The 17,556-nt window shown below is 38.8% G+C and overlaps 1 protein-coding gene across 4 annotated transcripts in view; it reads right to left on the bottom strand.

Annotated features, from left to right (window-relative positions):
* Positions 1-791: 791 nt before the first annotated feature.
* LOC148035176 (uncharacterized) overlaps positions 792-17,556 on the bottom strand; it is a 34,307-nt gene continuing 17,542 nt past the window's right edge. The window contains exons 2-6 of one of the 4 annotated variants that reach the window (XM_087680153.1): positions 4,611-4,661; positions 4,323-4,456; positions 4,125-4,216; positions 3,766-3,863; positions 792-1,017 (exon numbers count right to left, since the gene is read on the bottom strand). In XM_087680153.1, the coding sequence (XP_087536279.1) occupies positions 1,009-1,017; positions 3,766-3,863; positions 4,125-4,216; positions 4,323-4,456; positions 4,611-4,661 (384 nt within the window). In that variant the 3' untranslated portion in view covers positions 792-1,008. Of the gene's footprint in view, positions 1,018-2,932; positions 3,864-4,124; positions 4,217-4,322; positions 4,457-4,610; positions 4,662-17,556 lie in introns of those variants that run through there. The other 3 variants (XM_087680152.1, XM_087680154.1, XM_087680151.1) reach the window with 3 other exon arrangements.

The raw sequence follows: 17,556 nt of genomic DNA, 5'->3' as shown, positions 1-17,556 counted from the left end.
TTTGAAGCCAATTTTGCTCCCACTAAACACACAAATATGGTACCAAAAATAAGATTTTATTTTGTATATGGTTGAGAATAGTGTCATAGCTATTGTAACACATCCCATTCCAATAGATATAGTGTGCCTCTCCATACCAAGCCATCTATAAATATTTAATTACCCTTTGATATAGGTAATACATTATTCATTAATGACATCATTCAATGATGTGTGCTACCAATGACAATCAACTTATACCCCATTTCTTATAGTCGGTAAAGGGTTATTGATCTATCTTGAAAAACAGACCAATGTTAAGCGTTATTGAGATTTTAAAGCAAATCACACACTATAGCTAGTCTTTGCAACAAAATGCATAGAAGCAAGCTAGCTAATGGTCCTATCATTGATCACATTCTAGGATCTTTGAACATTACATGTTTTTAAATATCACAATATATATTTCAAGCCATATAGAATGGCTTGTACTTCTACTTCCCTGAATATTGTGCTACAATATTGAGTAGCAAAGATTGAACTTGTCAAGATTTAAGCAAGTTACAAAGCCTTTCTATTAGGCATTGCTTGTAACTTTAAAGTATCATACTAGTGATTTATGAATACATGTGTGTATAGGTGCACGTGTAACAAATATTGTGAATCAACAAATTGAACTTTTAGATATAGCACAACAAAGATAAGGATAATGCCACATGGTGAATATTACTACAAGTTACTGCAAATAATATTTTGTTTTCATATCCTTTGGAATAGAGATGAGGAAAATGTTAAATGTATGGATGCTAAGTATTTTATACTCAATGTGAGAGATTTAAATTCAGGGTGAAAATATGAGAAGTACAAATGCCAAGTATTTAAAACTCAAATGGAATGTTTTTACAAGTGCTTGCTTTGTATGTCACAAGTTTGAACAAATCTTCAAAACGTTCTTCTATCTGGACCCTCCTTGAGTTTCTCCAAAGTGGTATCAAAAGGATATCCAATTGTCAACCAATCGTTGAATATTCAACTTGACTAAAAAGAAAATAAAAGAATATCATCAAAGCTCACTAGTACTAACCTTCAAGGTATAAGAAATAAAAAGATTGCTTTAAATACTTAGCAAGCACCTAAAAGACCTTTCTCATCAAGTACAAATGTAACACAATCCAAAAATAAATAAAATTCTAATTTGCTCTTGCTTCAATCACACTTCTACACCATTCTCCTCGATTGTAGTTACTACTAGATTCATAAGTTCATATTCTAAAGAGCAATTCATCTCTATAAACGCGAATGATATTAAAATATGTGTGTAAGACATGACCTTTCCAATTTGGAAACTAGATTGAAATTGCTCTTGCTTTAATCAAACTTCTATACCATTCTCCTCCATTGTAGCTACAACTAGATTTATAAGTTGATATTCTAAAGAGCAATTCACCTATAAAGATTCAAATGATATTGGAATATTTGTGTCACATGAATATAGCCACCTATGATTTTATGTTCCATCATGATGATGTTATCATATGAGATGTTTGATTCTTGTAAGAGGATACATAGCGCTATAAATATTATGTTTAAAGCTCTCTTAAAAAATATGCTTCTAATAATATCCAATGCCTTTATGGCCCTAATAAGTTGAGGCTACCTTAACACTCTATACATACCATGAGTCCACACATTGTTTATGTACAAGATTATAATAGATATGCTTTGGGTTCCCAATCAAATCACTCTTCTAATTTACTAATTATATACTTATGCTAGTCTATCTCGTTCTTCTAGTGTTGCAACAATGGATGCTCATAATCTTCAAACTTGTGTTTCTAAAGTTTGGATAGAGTGTGCTCACTTATTATTGAATAATGTTCCACTTTGGTTGGAACTCTTTTTTGACATGTAAATAGATGAATCTCCATTGGATTATACATACCTCCTTTTGGTTAATCATTGTTTGATGAAGTGCAATGAATTACAATATGTTTAACAAATCATACACATAGTTGTATAGTGTGGATATTAATTTTGTTTATCACATAAGATGATTACCTAGGATTATGGCCATTGGTTTATGGGAGGAACGATCACATGACACTAGCCAACACTAATTGGACATTTTTCAATCTAGGCAAGTGTTAAATGATTCTTTAGTTTGGGCATCCTTCAATCTCCATGTTTTCAGTATGGATGTCCTTCAATCTATTTGATTCTCCAATTTTGATATTCTTTAGTCTAGCAATTTGACATTCCTTCTTGTTATATAAAGTTTACATAATCAAAGAGAATAATGCCATTCTCTCTTAACTTTGGAGTACCCCCAAGGTTTGAATCTTGTAAAATGCATGTGTACAACCTATAGAATTCTTAAATCTACATGATTCTTTAGTTTGAACACTCTTCAATCCAGACAAATTGACACACTATTATTTGAAAAACTACACATTTACATAGTCCAAGGGAACCAAATCCTCCTCTCTATCTACTGTGTAGCATCAGTGAAGCATATGTAAAAGCCACAACTCTTGCATGTGTATAATCTGCGACATTCCATATTAACAATTGTTTGACACTATGAACATACAAATTTTCCCACACATAGAAGCTGCTACTCTTGCACGTGTACTATGCAATTGGATCAATTAATCCACAATTTGATATAGATAAAATTAGAAAACCAAAAAATTGATGATACCCTACATAGATTCGACTTTCTCTTTCTAATCAATTAGATCTTTAGATATTCCAAACCAAACTTTTATCTAAATTTCTTTTTAGGTATCTGTCATTCTATGTGGTGATCTGTTGCTGAACTCATGCTCCACCATGCATCAACCAAGGAGAACACCTTTATGATTACAACAATAATGCTGAGAAAGAATGAAAGAGCTGCGCACAATCATAGAGAGAGGAGCCCCAATACAAAGCCATGCTTGTGATCTAGTAGTTACACTTCAAGCACATGTATTACCAGGACGTGCAGTCCAGTGAATGTGGAAGGGCACGGCCCATCTTTTATAAATTTCAAAGAGAATTGCGGAACCTCTCCATACATATTGCATGGCAATCATGTAGATTCAATTTTACATATTCATAGGTACCTATGATTTTTCTGCATTGATTTTGCAAGTAATCTAACCATTGATGCTCTTTTGTTTGTGGCAAAGCCATGGCCACTTCACCATGGAATTCAAGATCCTACTAATAAACTATGGCACATGGCCAAATGATTGAAATTGTGGGTAAAAAGGTTCCGAACATATGGAAGGACACAATTGTGAGTGGTCTTAAATTGCATTTGAGTGGCCTGCCCCCAGAACAATTCTTTCAGTCTTAAATTGCATTTGCTGGTACTTCATGGCCAGCAGGCTTCCAGTCTAAGATTTGTGGAGTTCTCAATCTATATCAAAGCTACAATTTCACCATCTTCCAGACTGCCTCGTAAAGTCTGAAGTTTAAAAAATTAGAACTATAGTAACTCTCAAGATACAACAGCGGTCAATATTGCCCAGATGATTGCCTGAATATCTGAAACCCTTTCATCTTCTAGGCACTTTGATTTCATGCAGAACTGTCCAAACGATTGGACTGCTGTGTCTCTTTATAATGATTGTAGATCTTGAACTTATTAAGCAATTATATCTCACTCAAGCTATGAAAGCTTAATCAATTCACCTTGGTTGAGATGGCCCTCCCAGGTAGCTGTGAACGTCTCATTCTCCATAATCTCCTAATCCACTTCATACAATATTTTACAGTAATAAAGCTATTAAAGATCACCTGCAGTTGTGTTAACTTTTTGCGAAGACCCTTTGTTGGTTGTGCCACTGCTACCTTCACCGACTCTGCTGGAACTGCGGCTTGTTTCTGTAAAAAAGCTACCCAGTGAACAGGAAACAGTGGTTGGCAACCATCATGTTATGAAGATCACAGACTAGCAAGAGCTATGGTTTCAGTTAACGTGCTTGTATAAATAGCTCAATACAGCTGATGTGGATGGAAAGTTCATGAACACATGGAATGAAGCAACTCACATTTTATGGTGCTATGGTTTATTTGTACTGTTATCAGCAGGCTGGGCAGAATTTATGGATAGATATGCACATATCTAGCAGTGCTTCAAATTAGATCATACTAACCCATTGAAGCTATGCTGCTCATCCGCCGAAGCCCATCTTGTGCTGCACGAACTGCACGAGCAGAATTCTTTACACCTGATGATATCTCCTGCCTATTTTGTTTCCAACAAGTCAAGTTTCAAGCGTCATCAAAAAATGGGACTAATTTAAACTTGAATGCACCATTGTCCCCTGCACCAGAGATGCACTATTACTCACCCCAACTCACTGAGCTCCATGGTGAGATCACTAATTTCCATTCCTGAGAGTCTGACAGCTGCCATTGTACCTGGAAGCTCCTCCCTAGTTACTTCGAGGAGCTTCTCCAACGATTCAGCTGCTCTTTTAAAAGCCTTAAGCAGCAAGGAGTTTTAAATAAGCATGTGTTAGTGTCTACAGAAGTTCAAATTACACACATGCTCTATCAGGAGTTCAATTTCCATACGTTATCAGATGATTAAAACAATTTAAATGAAATTGGGTAAAGCATGAGTACAAAATGCTCACCAGTAAAGTAGGAATTGCAGCTACAAATAAAGCAGTCACTGCCCCTCCAGTCTAAAAATCAACAAGCACGAAGAACTATTTTAGAAATGCATTCAATTCCTTCTCATAACATGGCATCCATCGCACCAACTACTCTGTCATATTAAATTGCATGATTTTAGAGCAAAGAAAAAGAGTGCGACTCAATTACAGCTAAACTTACAAATAAAATAGCTCACAAGTCAGCTACTATTAACAGCAGGCTATCAATCTAAGTAGATAGTAGTACACTAGACTCTTGAGACTGGTTATCTAGGAAGTAGTCACAATGGTGGCAAGAAAGTCCACTGTGGATCTAGAAGTCACTTAGCTTTGTACCTGGAGTTTTTTAGGAGCAATGATCCATGATTTCAATTGAGTGATCTGCAAAGCACTCAGCACCCAAGACAGTCTGGCCAAATATGCAACTAGCTTTTTGGAAATTCCGCTTGGTTATGTTGCCCAAAGGAAGAAAGAAACAGGAGGGGTGCCTTCATGAGTATCTAAACCCAATCTAGAGTTTGAGTTGCAAATTAGTAAAGTACTGCTAAGGAAGAGGCATCATAAAAATCTCGGAGTTAGATGGTGTGGCAAATGTCTTACAAGCTCGCTGCCCTCTCATTCTGGCAGCCCTCATTCAAGTGCCTTGGGTGCTTCATAGAGGGGTGACATACAAAAGAAGAAGGATCAGTGCTACTTCTGTGGCAAGAAGGGGCAAGTCTTCAAGGACTACAAGAAGCTAGTGGCACTACGGAAACAAAAGAAGCTAGTGGCCTATGATGAGTCATTTATCACTGTATCATTGTATTGTATCAAATCACCCATGATCTATGAGATGGTGTTAGCAGTATTGTTAGCTCATGTGTGAGTTTGTGCATGCCAGAGTGGGCTCGGCACACCCCAAATTATTTAGGATTTTATCCAGCATTTTATATGTCTTTCTTTTGTCATTTCTAGCGTTTCATGGCAGGCCAACCAGCATTAAATACTAGCTGACCTGTAGCAATTTATGGCATTCCTTTGGCCTATTTATTTAGGCTCCTCCTCCACAGTCTCTCATTCATTACTTGCAGATCCAATGCATACTTTGGTGGAGAGAGAAGCCAAAGCCAATGCCTACTCAGCTAGTGACTCTTGTTGTACGCAACTGTCTCGTGTTTGGTATATGGATTCCGTTTCCCAAGCGTTCTTCTGAGTTTCCTTCTTTACACTGTTCTCTCTTTCTTTCTCTTCTATCTTGTGTTTAGCAATTTATTCTAGCACTTGTTTATGCTTCCATTGTTGCATCACTTTTGACAAAGATATACCCAGAAAAGCGATGATGATGACTCATTGAAGGAATCCTTACCCTTCTTCTTCTTGTTCCCCTTTTGCTATAGCACTAGTTTCTTGCACTCTTTTTGAAAATACCCCCTCTTACCACAATGATAACATTATGCATAAATGCATCTTGCTTGCTATCATATTAAGATGGTAGCCTCCCTTATAAACACAAAGAAGCCTCATGGTCAAGTAACATAGAGTCTTGTGCTCAAAACTAACGAGTGTTGCCAATGTTTGAGCTCATAAAGCATTGGCCTCAACATCAAACTTGAGGGGAAGCTTGTAGAGAGCAATCCCCACAAGGTGTGCTTTTGGAAGGACGAACTTGTGTCAAAGCTAATCCTATATTTGTATCACCCAAAGTAGGAATGATTAAATCATATCAGTTGCCTCAAACCTAACAATTTGAAGTTGACTATAGAGGGTCATAGCACACATGGTCGACGGAACCTCGTACCCATACATAAGCCATAACTGCTCGCACACTTTCTGAAGATGTTTGGCAAGGGGAAAGAACTTTAAAAGATGCATTGGGAAAGAGTAAAGTAGGCTTAGGAATCATTGGTGATCGATCTCCCAAGTAAGAATTGCTTCTTCATATTGTCTTTGTACCAATCATTTGGAATGGAGAGGGCATATAGGGACATAAATAGCTCTTGAAACAACGTACAATAGGTGCTATACAAACCAAGCATTCATCACAGAACTCCAAGTAAGACACTCAAGTCCCTTAAGCTTGTCATCAGTAGAGCAACATGGAGGTGCCATTCAGGCGAGGTGCAAGGATGATGAAAGAAGGCAAGAGATTAGAGAGAGGCAGGCACTTGCGGAGACATAGCCCAATCCACAAGTTCAACAGGTCAAGCAATAAAGTTCAAAAGATAGAGAGGAACGAAAGTGAAGGGAATGTAATGATAGAAGCACAACAAGATAAATTGGGAAAGAGTAAAGTAGGCATAGGAATCATTGGTGATCGATCTCCCAAGTAAGAATTGCTTCTTCATATTGTCTTTGTACCAATCATTTGGAATGGAGAGGGCATATAGGGACATAAATGGCTCTTGAAACAACGTACAATAGGCGCTTCTATACAAACCAAGCATTCATCACAGAACTCCAAGTAAGACACTCAAGTCCCTTAAGCTTGTCATCAGTAGAGCAACATGGAGGTGCCATTCAGGCAAGGTGCAAGGATGATGAAAGAAGGCAAGAGATTAGAGAGAGGCAGGCACTTGCGGAGACATAACCCAATCCACAAGTTCAACAGGTCAAGCAATAAAGTTCAAAAGATAGAGAGGAACCAAAGTGAAGGGAATGTAATGATAGAAGCACAACAATTGACACATGTGATCTGTCCTCTAAGGAAGTTCAAATCAAGCTGAAAACACATTGTTGGAGAGAAAATTTGTGAAATAAAGTTGAAAATGGCTGCAAAACAGAAAAGTCGAGAGCTGTACCAGCAAAAACAACAGCAGTTTGATGTAAATGTATGCACCTATTGATGTAAACATAGGCAGAAACTGCAGAATGCAAGAGGCAGTGGCAAAATGCAAGCCACAAACAACCGCCTTGTGGCTGGGAACTGCCACCGTTGTTGTAGCAGTTTACGCACAAATAAACCTGAAAACAGAAGGCAGCACCAAAACCAACGGGCATAAGCTTTGATACCATGTCAAAAAAAGTGCGAATCAACAAAAGCAAAGAGACATTGCTGATATAGACTGCAATGAACACAAAGAACAAAAAAGAGAACAACAAGAACACGAGAACCCAAAGAAAATAGACTCAGGAAATATAGTCATGTTGTAGGATGTATATCTAATGAATAACTGAGAAGGAGGGACATTGCCTACACATAGGCAAAAATAATGCCAAGAAAATGGCCAATCAGCCAGCCTAAAAGCAGATGCCAATTTCCAAAATCAGATCAGCCAGCAGTAAAATGCTCTGGCATAAAATCTGAAATGCACATCAACAAACTCTTATGACATGTACTTTGCTAACAAGAGGGAGTGTGAGCGGGGGCTGGTGGTAGGGCATGCGAACCTCATTCATATACCAGTGTGAGGAACCCTGAGCATGGCTTTCCATTTGCATTGATAAAGTTTGGCATATTCAAACCTTGGAGCTAATTTGCCTTTCAAGTTTACATAGGAGATATAAGAGAGAGAGCGGTATTTGCTCCTAGTTTGTTCCCACATAAGGGGACACTAGGAAATTTGGCCGAAGGTGAGGAATCCATGGTCATAATGTGCTTCGATGGAGCTGGTTTGGGACAAGCATCAATATTCAACTATTTCTAGTCTTTGTAGTTAGCGATTGGTAATGATTAACATCGCCATCAGCATCTTTTTGAGACCCCTTGAATGTGGCTTGATCACCCTGCAAAGAAATACTCTGACACAGAAACACAAATAACAATCATACAACAAAGCACAGACTGATAAAAGAACTCAATTGGAGTTAGGGTAACTCAGAGACAATGAACACAGAAAATAACTGAAGTGATATAATTGCTGAATATACAATGCTCATGCAGCAAACACACTATGCAGTGAATGAATACTGAACCTCGCACTCCTGTATCTCTAGGATTAGGGCAAGGATAATGAGCTAGAGAGAGTGTTGTACTCCAAACGGATTCACTGTTCTTAGACTCCCGAGATGTGGCTAATGCCTAGAGACTATGGAACACGAAGCCCTCGACTGTTGGCTATGCTTTACAGCGAGCAATCACTAAACCAATTTGAGAGTCAAGGATCTCGACTGTGGTCGTTGTAAAGAAAGTTGCTTGCCCCAACTGGCAAAGCTACTGAACATATAGCAAGTTTATCCCAAGCTGGGGGACATGGTATACAATGTCCAGCGAAGCCAAATCCGAACCCTTGTCAATGGCAAAACTAATGCTACCTTGAGCCTGAATCTTGACCGAGGAGTTGTTTCCTATGCGGACTCGCCCGACTGCAGGAGCTTGAGTGCGGAAAATGTCCTCTATAAGAGTCATATGATATGTAGCTCCACTGTCCACAATCCAAACAGGAGCTGAACTGCTTAGCTATGACGAGTGGACCTCTTCGGTAACCTCGTCAAGAGACAACTCACATATGTGAACGAGACTCATATCCATTGTCTCTATGGAGACGATGTGGGCCTCTGCAAACCAGTCAAACAAGCCCTCTTGAGTTGAGAACGTTGTCGACTGAGATGACTGAGCGGTGGCAATATGAGTCTGACCTTTAAACTGCCCCTTGCCATCACCCTGCCTCCCATGCTTGGGGTTGCCCAACTGAGGGGTAGGGGTTTGAGACTTAGATTTGGGTGTTGTATCTCTGGTCTTTGATCGATACTCATTGTCAAAATGACCAACCTTTTGACAATGTTGACAATACCTATTCTTTTGAGGTACATTCTACCACCCTTGTTTGAGTTGTGATTGGGAGTTTCCTTGGGATTCCACGGATTGATTTTGTTTGCCCTTCCCATGTTGCCCCTTCTGAGAATGAGTAACAAGAGCCCCCTTTGAGGAAAAATTCATATGAAATTGATCGACCAACCATGTGTAACACAACAGCTAACACTCAGATTCATAGACAGTAGACATGGTCGACTTTGAAACTACACCTTCCACAAAATTGAAGTATTTCCTAGGGAGTTTGTTTAGAAACAATGTGACTTGATCGTCAGAGAACTTGGGAGTCCCCGTAGTTGAGAATTCGGCAAGAAATCGCCGATACTCAACCAACTTGACTTTCAAGTCATCCCGGTCAGTGATTTTAAAGAGTTGGAGCTCATGGTCAAGATTTTTACGACGGGTCCTACCCCAAGCTGCATAACAGTCAGTCAAGTGCGCTCATCGTTCTGACGCTAAGTCAAAATGCTGAAGCTGGGAATGAAACTCAGGCAATAAGCCCTGCATCAGCTCGACAATAACGGAGGCATTCCTAGCCTTCCATGAGCGGACAACCTCGTATGAAACAAGTGCGGGATCGGGTTGGGGTTCCAACCCTTGCACAAGATCACATAGATTCTAGGAGTCAAGGACATGTCTCATCAAGTTCGACCAAGTGGTAAAGTTTGACACATTAAAATGAGTCTTATCATTGAAAGCATGCTTGGCAGAAGATGAAATGAAACCATGAGGCGTCGGAAAAGTGGGATAAGATGGAGGTGGAGGGTAAGATGGTGGTGGTGAATGTGTCTGATAGGAAGAATGAGGGGAAAAAGATGGGTAGGCAGAAATAGGCAAGTAGTGTCCAATGAGTGCCGATTGATGCGGAGCCACTGGAACATGAATGTTTCCATAAGGTGCCAATGGAGGTGAAGGTACTAGGACACGGAAGCCTTGTCCAAAGCTCGGCTGGGGCACAACAACATAACCAAGAGATTCACTAGGCAATACTATAGAGGCAAGCTGTGGTAACAAACTGATCCACACTCGGGAGAGACTAGGGGAAACACCCAGGCTGCAATGATCCCGAAAGTGTGTGAGAAGTAGGTGAAACACCACCTGATGGAGGAAAGGATGAGGTTCTAGAGGCGATGCCTATGTTTCAATAAACCCCCTGGTGCGGTGTCAGGTGCAACATGAGGTGTTTGATAGGGGAATATAAATGGTGTGAAAAAAAGTGGGAAAGCAATATAAGAATGTGGTGGGATGGGTGGGTTTTGAATTTGTGATGTGAAGGATGCATATGTATTTTATTCATTTTTACCATTTAATGATTGAAAATGAAATGATTATGATGATGATGCACCATGCAATGTAGAAATAGGAACATCAAATTCATTCTGATTTTGAGAAGTTAATTGAAAAAAAGGAAGGGTAGAAGAAGAGATACCTAGCTTTTTCTTATAATCCCCACGATGTGTGTTAACATACAAGAATTGCTCCTCAAGAGAACATTTTCTATAGTCAACTGATTGTACTCTACCTTCCTCATGAATTCTACCAGTATATTGCAAAGTAGAAGAGGTAGAAGACGAAGGAACAAAAGACTAATCTAAAGTACCTTGCACCGAAGTGGACGGAAGAGGATGAAATAATGAAACATATTCCGGATCTCTTTCTCCAATAGAGGGGCCCATCCCTGAGAAGTCTCGACGGCCCTACAATATCATCACATTTATGCACATCATCTGAAGAGAAATTCATGCATACCTTCATTGAGTAGCTTCTCCTAAAGGGCAATCCTTCGATTGAGCTCCTCAATCAAACTCTATGATCACTCAATATTCTTAAGTGGAAAGCTTGTATAGTCTTTCTTCTATGTTGTCAGAAGTGACTTCCACCATGTCGAAACTTTGTGGAGCAAGTTGTTCTGCCCACTCTCGCTCGGTTCTCGACATAGATTGTTCTGGAGACTGAATTGGTGTTGATATGTTCGAAGTCATTTGAACCTACTGTTGTTCTTGCTTCTTGCGGAGAGCTTTTAAATCAAAGGCCTAGATTTCTTAGAGAGTACCAAGCTCTAATACCATATAAAGAAATACTCTGACACAGAAATACAAATAACAATTATACAACAAAGCGTCGACTGATAAAAGAACTCAGTTAGGGTTAGAGTAACTCAAAGACAATGGACACAGTGAATAAATGAAATAATATGATTACTGAATATGCAATGCTCATGCAGTAAACACACTATGCAGAGAAAGAATACTAAACCTTAAACTCCTGTATCTCAAGAATCAAGGCAAGGGTAATGAGTTGGAGAGTATGTCGTACTCTGAACGGATTCCGAATTGCAACAAGACAGCTTCCGGATGTCGAACACCAGCAAATGCAGCAATGAGGATCTGATTCAAACAACAATGAGGAGAGAGAAAGACTAAAAACATAGGCTACAAGAGAGAAAGATTGAAAACGCAGACAAGACAGCCTGCAAGAGAGAGAAAGACTAAAAACACAAGTTGCAGGAGAGAGAGAGACTAAAAACGCATGCAGGACAACTTACATGAGAAAGAAAGACTAAAAATGCAAGTTGGACAACCTGGCGACAACCTGTAGAAGCTGGGCGAGGAGAGAGAAAACTGCCAAACACTGGCTGCAGATGACGTGACAAGCAGTATGGCAACAGGTTTGTGTAGGAACAGCAGTCACCTTGCTGGGATCAGCTCCAAACTACGAGAAAAGGGCTGAAAATCATGCACCAACTAATGTAGACAGCAATGAACAGCTTTAGCTGAGATGTCCTCCGCGAACGGTGTGTGGGCAGCAAGCTAAAACACCTGAAATCTGCAAAAACAAGATTGTAGGCTGAATGGAGGGCAGCATACGTATTTATAGAAAATTTGGACCCTCCCAAGTGTGTTTGTGCATATGGGACACAAAAACTCTCTAGGATCGCAGATCTTTTAAATAAACAAGGTTTCTTTATTAATTAAGCAAGTTTTGGGGCTGTTTAAGTAAAGCTAATGCATTTTTTGCTCAACAAGATCCACTACCTATCCATGGCCATCTCTAGTTGTCATTATTCTACAATAAGTCTTTCATCATTGTATTTCTTTATTTCAGCCTATTTATAGGCCACTCCTCCTCCTTGTCATATTGTTTTTGAGTTCATGTATTCTTGTTCTTTTGTTCAATTCTCTGTTTACAATAGCTTATCGCTTTGCTTCCGTTGCTCCACATCACTTCACACACTAACACCCCTCCACAATGTGTAAGGGATGATTAGTGTGCAGCCCTTCATTAGCATTCAAATCAGTGTTTTCCTTTTGTCTTTTGTATTTTTGTCTACTCTTCTCTCTCTATGTATTCATGCTTTCATTGCGCACTTTCACAATATGGGATCCACAAGAAAAGAAGAAACTTAGTGTTGGGTTTGTTGTTGATGGTGAGCCTGCAAATAAGGCAACATGTGTTACTTTGCAAAGTGTGAATCCTCATATTATTGTTTCTTTCTAGATGACTCACTCTTTCAATAACTTGCTAAAAGACATTGAAAACTTCCCATGGATAAAGCCCATTATTGACATGGTAAAACACATAGTGCCATTTGTGTTAAATTGTTAGTTCCTATGCCATGAATTCAACAAGCCAAATAAAAACACTATTGAAATATTCGAATAAATGATTTGCTTCTAGTTTTCTTATAGTGGGGAAATTGAGCACATGGAACGTTGCTTTACAACAACTTTTTATAGTGATGATTGTTTGGTACAATTGCAAACCAAAATGCAAAGAGTTGGCTAAAATCTTATGTTTTTGTAGAATGTGAAGCATATTGATGCCATGGTACAACAAATTTGCATTTGTTGAGACTTGTGGATGCTACGTAACCGACTATTGACAAGGTCTATGAGGCCATGGATAGAATGATAGAGAGGCTAAAGTTTTAGAGCTCGATACTAACAAATAGGAGACTATCCATGAGCTATGTCAACAAGTGGGATTCCTACTATTCCCACTATGCACACAACGACATTCAAGTTGGACCTATAGTTTAAAAGTAGCAATCAAGTGAAAGATAAAGAAGCCCAAGCTGGTTGGATGTCTGCCTCGTATAAATTGGTGCCTAATCCTATCCCCAAGAGAACTATTCATAAATCAATTGGCTCACTATAAAGCATTTCCTAGCTCCTATGGTGATCATGATGTACTTCTGAATTGTTTTAAGATTGTTTGACATAGCATTACAATTGGGTCAATTTACATAGAAATGAGCCCATGCTACAATAGTTAGCCATTCATATACTCAACCAAGTGATTAATTCATCTTGTTTGGAGCAGCTTAGGAGCTCGACAACCATATAGCATCAAAGAGAAGAAATTGCCTTAGCACAAAAAAGGTAAATATTTATGTTTTTCTAAGTGTCAACTTGTGCATGCTCGACAAGAGAGTGATTGCCAAAGCGGATCCTTTTGTAGAGTGAGAAATATTGCAAGAGGAAGAGCAACAACATGCTGGTGACGAGGACTACGATACATATCTCAAGGTTCCAAGTAATGCTTGCAAGATGGTCTATTTTGATTTACATTTGCTCCATGTATCTTAGGCCTTGGCATTTATGATTTACTTTTTGTCAAATGTGACTTTGTTAGATTGTCTACTCTAGTCTTTTGTACTTAGTACTTGGCAGTTAAACAACTACTCAAGTCCCACTAGACATTTATAATCCAAATCTTGTGATTAGTGATCACAAATAATGATGTTATAAGAATCATGACACATGTACTTCATATTATCTACAACTTATTGGACTTTGCTATTCATTCTTTCTTCAGTATCTTTTTAGGCACCTTCATGGTGGCTTAATCACCCACTAATTGGGTATCCATGGTCCTATTAGCTAATTGTTGTATGTATTGTAATAAATACTTAATCATTGTATATTTTATTGTACTGATCACCTATGATCTAAGAGAGGGTGTTAGTAGAGTAAAAATCTTGGGTGATAGGACTTGCACTGCAACTACATTACACTTTTGTGTTGGCCACATTTATTACTCACTGACTAGTCATTAGTTTTGTATTACTTTTTGCCTACATACAAGCAGCTTATCTTCCATTGTTTCACACACTCAAATACGAGAATATTACTTATGCAGGAAAGTATTGAGCAATATAATTGATCTTCAGAGTTAAATCATCTTGAAAATTAATTTCAGCCCTTTTGACCCTGCCCAAAATTAAATGTGCCTATCCATAATTAAATTGGATGGGCCATTTGCAACCTAGAGTGGTCCACAACCTTTGTTGACCCTTAGACTGACATTAATTAATGCTAGTCCCTAATGTCACCACTGCCACTTATTGCTCAAACAACTGTGCTAGGGTTAAAATTGATACCAACAAACCCCCAAAGCCCAGCTAGCATAACTTATCATAACTTTTGCCTTTGACACCCATTGCATCCTCGGGGTCCTTGGCCTATTACCATGAAATAACTACCATATGCATCACATGTGCTAAACAACCTTGCACATTTGATTAATAACTTAATTGAATTTTATCGACAAGATTAAAGCATCTTAAAATTTTGCGTCTCTGTGACAGGCCTTTTGGATCAATAAAGGAGATTGTGGAATCTCGGCTTGTAATAAATACATTGGCAATTGAAGATAAAGAAATACCAAATGGGGTGTCAGTTTTTGGGCCAATCAAGTGTCTATTGTCCAGGATTGTTGAAGTAATGTGTGCATTTCAGTTTATGCTTAGTAATTGATTACTATAATTGAATGCTCAATCAAGTTTTACTACCCTATCCGAGGAGAAAGGCTGGTTTCATGGTTCCATTGCCGGAATTTCACTCAATCCCTAGATTTGGTGGACTCAAGGCACCTGATTGCAAGCCAAAGCTTTGTGTTAGTGCTAATTTTTGCTATCAGCTGAGAAATTACAGCAATATGTCTTCATACAATGAGATACAATCAAGAACTGATGATGCCTCTCAGAATAGACACTCACATGGGGAAGAAGGAAATGCAATGCTTGATCTTGGGCAAGGCTTAGACCATGGATAGCAAGCTGAAAATGTTGTTGTTTGGTAAGATGCAGGGCCTTCAAGGCATAATGAGGCTAATGACTAGCAAAGTGGAGGAATTTGATGACCAATTCAAGTATCGAATAAGGAAAATAGCAAATCTCTTTGTTGAATCCGTAAAGGATCCTCAATTCACCTGATTTTTGAATGCTCCGAAGGACAGAAATGGCAAGAAGAAGAAGCCATCTTCTACACCTTTGGGACAACAAGGTGCATTGAAGGTAATGCCAAAGTCTTCACTTGAAGCTCCCAAAGATGCTAATGAAGTAAAATAATTGGTATCTACAAGGCAAGAAATGCAAATGCAAGGCCATCATGGAAGTGCCGATCCAATGGATTTTCGACAACCCAGCATGCATGCTATGATGGGACAACCAAAAATACTTTGGTGCTAGCACAAATTTTCATGCTACGATTGGACAAAGACCGCATATAGTAAGGTATGGCACAAATTTCTATGGTATGCAGTAGCCAATGCATGGTGTACAAGGCTCAATGTATTCGGGTATGGCTGGAAACATGAAAAACCCTATGTATGGCAACATTGGCTTGGTGCCTAGGGCACAAAGTAGCATGTTTGGTAATGCATCTTCACCCCTAAATGCTTATGGGGCTCAAGGAGTGAGTGTTGGTCATGCAAATGCTCCACTTAGTATTGGCTTTGATGTAAAGTCAGCAAATGCATCCTTTTTGCAGTAGCTAGTGTATGACAACTTGACACCCAAAGGGGCAGCAAAAGACTATGATGAGGGTGGAAAAGCGGAGAAGTTTAAGTCCTTCAATGGTACACAAGATAGGCTGAAAGATTTGACTTTCATTCAGGAGTTTGATACAGCCTATTTAAGGGAAAACTTCAAAGAGTCCTCAAAAATTCGAAAGATAACTACTTTCTTGAAGGGGAATGCATTGTAATGGTGGTCCACCTTTTGATGCAAGGTAGAGCACCGTCTATGGGTACAATTCAAGCAAATGTTTGCATCGAATTGATTGACAAGTACTTTTGAGGTGGACATCATGACGACTTGCAATAAGCTAGATGCTAAGGAATGTAAGAATCTGGAGCAATATAATAAGAATTTTTGGGATGCATTGCTGGCTATTACTTGTTATCACTTTGTATCTCTTCATGAGAAAGTGAAAAAATATGTATGTGGACTACCTAAAGGAATCAAGGATTTTTGCATTAAATCCACTGTGTCTAGCATGTCTCAGCTCATAGAGACTACTGCTACAACAAATACTTTGCTGCACAGGAAGTATTCCAGCTTCTTAGAGAGGGGGGAGAAGTTGAATAAAAAGTTGTTAAGATTGAGAAAAGGGTAAGATTTGAAAATCAGCCTTAAAAGAGGCCAAAACAACAAAGAAAGGGCTCGAAAATACTGGTGCAATGTAGAGAATTGAAGGCAAATAAATGCTTCATTTGTGAATAGGAGGGTCACATTGCAAGAGACTGTCCCAATAGGCAACAAGCTAGAAAATCAAAAAATCAAGGAGATCCTAAGGAAAAAAAGCCCAAAACATCAGTGGGAATAGTGCTCGATGTTGTTAGTGATGAGCTCAATGACAATGCTACTGAGTTGTGCAGAGCATGGGGCAAGATTAGGAATCAAGATATATTGATTTTCTTTGATAATGGTATGTAAAGGCCATGGAGGAAGTTCGAATGGCATGCAAAGGCCATGCAAAGCCTATCACACTGCTCATTGGAAAGTTTCAATTGCATATACAAGGATATGTGGACAACGAAGAGTTCTTCATTGCTCCACTTGAGGGTTGTAATGTATTTCTTGATATGTCATGGTGCTCTCGTGCAAAAGAGATCACTATTCAATATAAGGAAAAGACACTCATATTTGATGTAAAGTAGAAAGGGAAATCTATCCCTGTTATATCTACACATGTTATTTCTAAAGTAATGAAAAGTCATCTTTTAACGTACTTGGTTTTTACTAGGATAAGAACAATAGTGAGAAATTAGAATCTTTGGAATATGTCTTAAGTAGAGAAGCATCACATGTCATTTTTGAAAATGCATGCTAATTGCTTCTCTCACTCACTTCCAAGGCAGCTACTGTCATGAGAACGTAAAATTTTCAGATGCTTTAATCTTGTTGATAAC

The sequence above is a fragment of the Lygodium microphyllum genome, chromosome 6 (assembly GCF_053477565.2).
Source record: "Lygodium microphyllum isolate KBCC chromosome 6, Lygodium_microphyllum_v1.1.10, whole genome shotgun sequence".
In the NCBI taxonomy this organism is placed as follows: domain Eukaryota; kingdom Viridiplantae; phylum Streptophyta; class Polypodiopsida; order Schizaeales; family Lygodiaceae; genus Lygodium; species Lygodium microphyllum.
The sequence above is the reverse complement of the archived record's forward strand: the minus strand, read 5'-3'. Positions and strand labels throughout refer to the sequence as shown.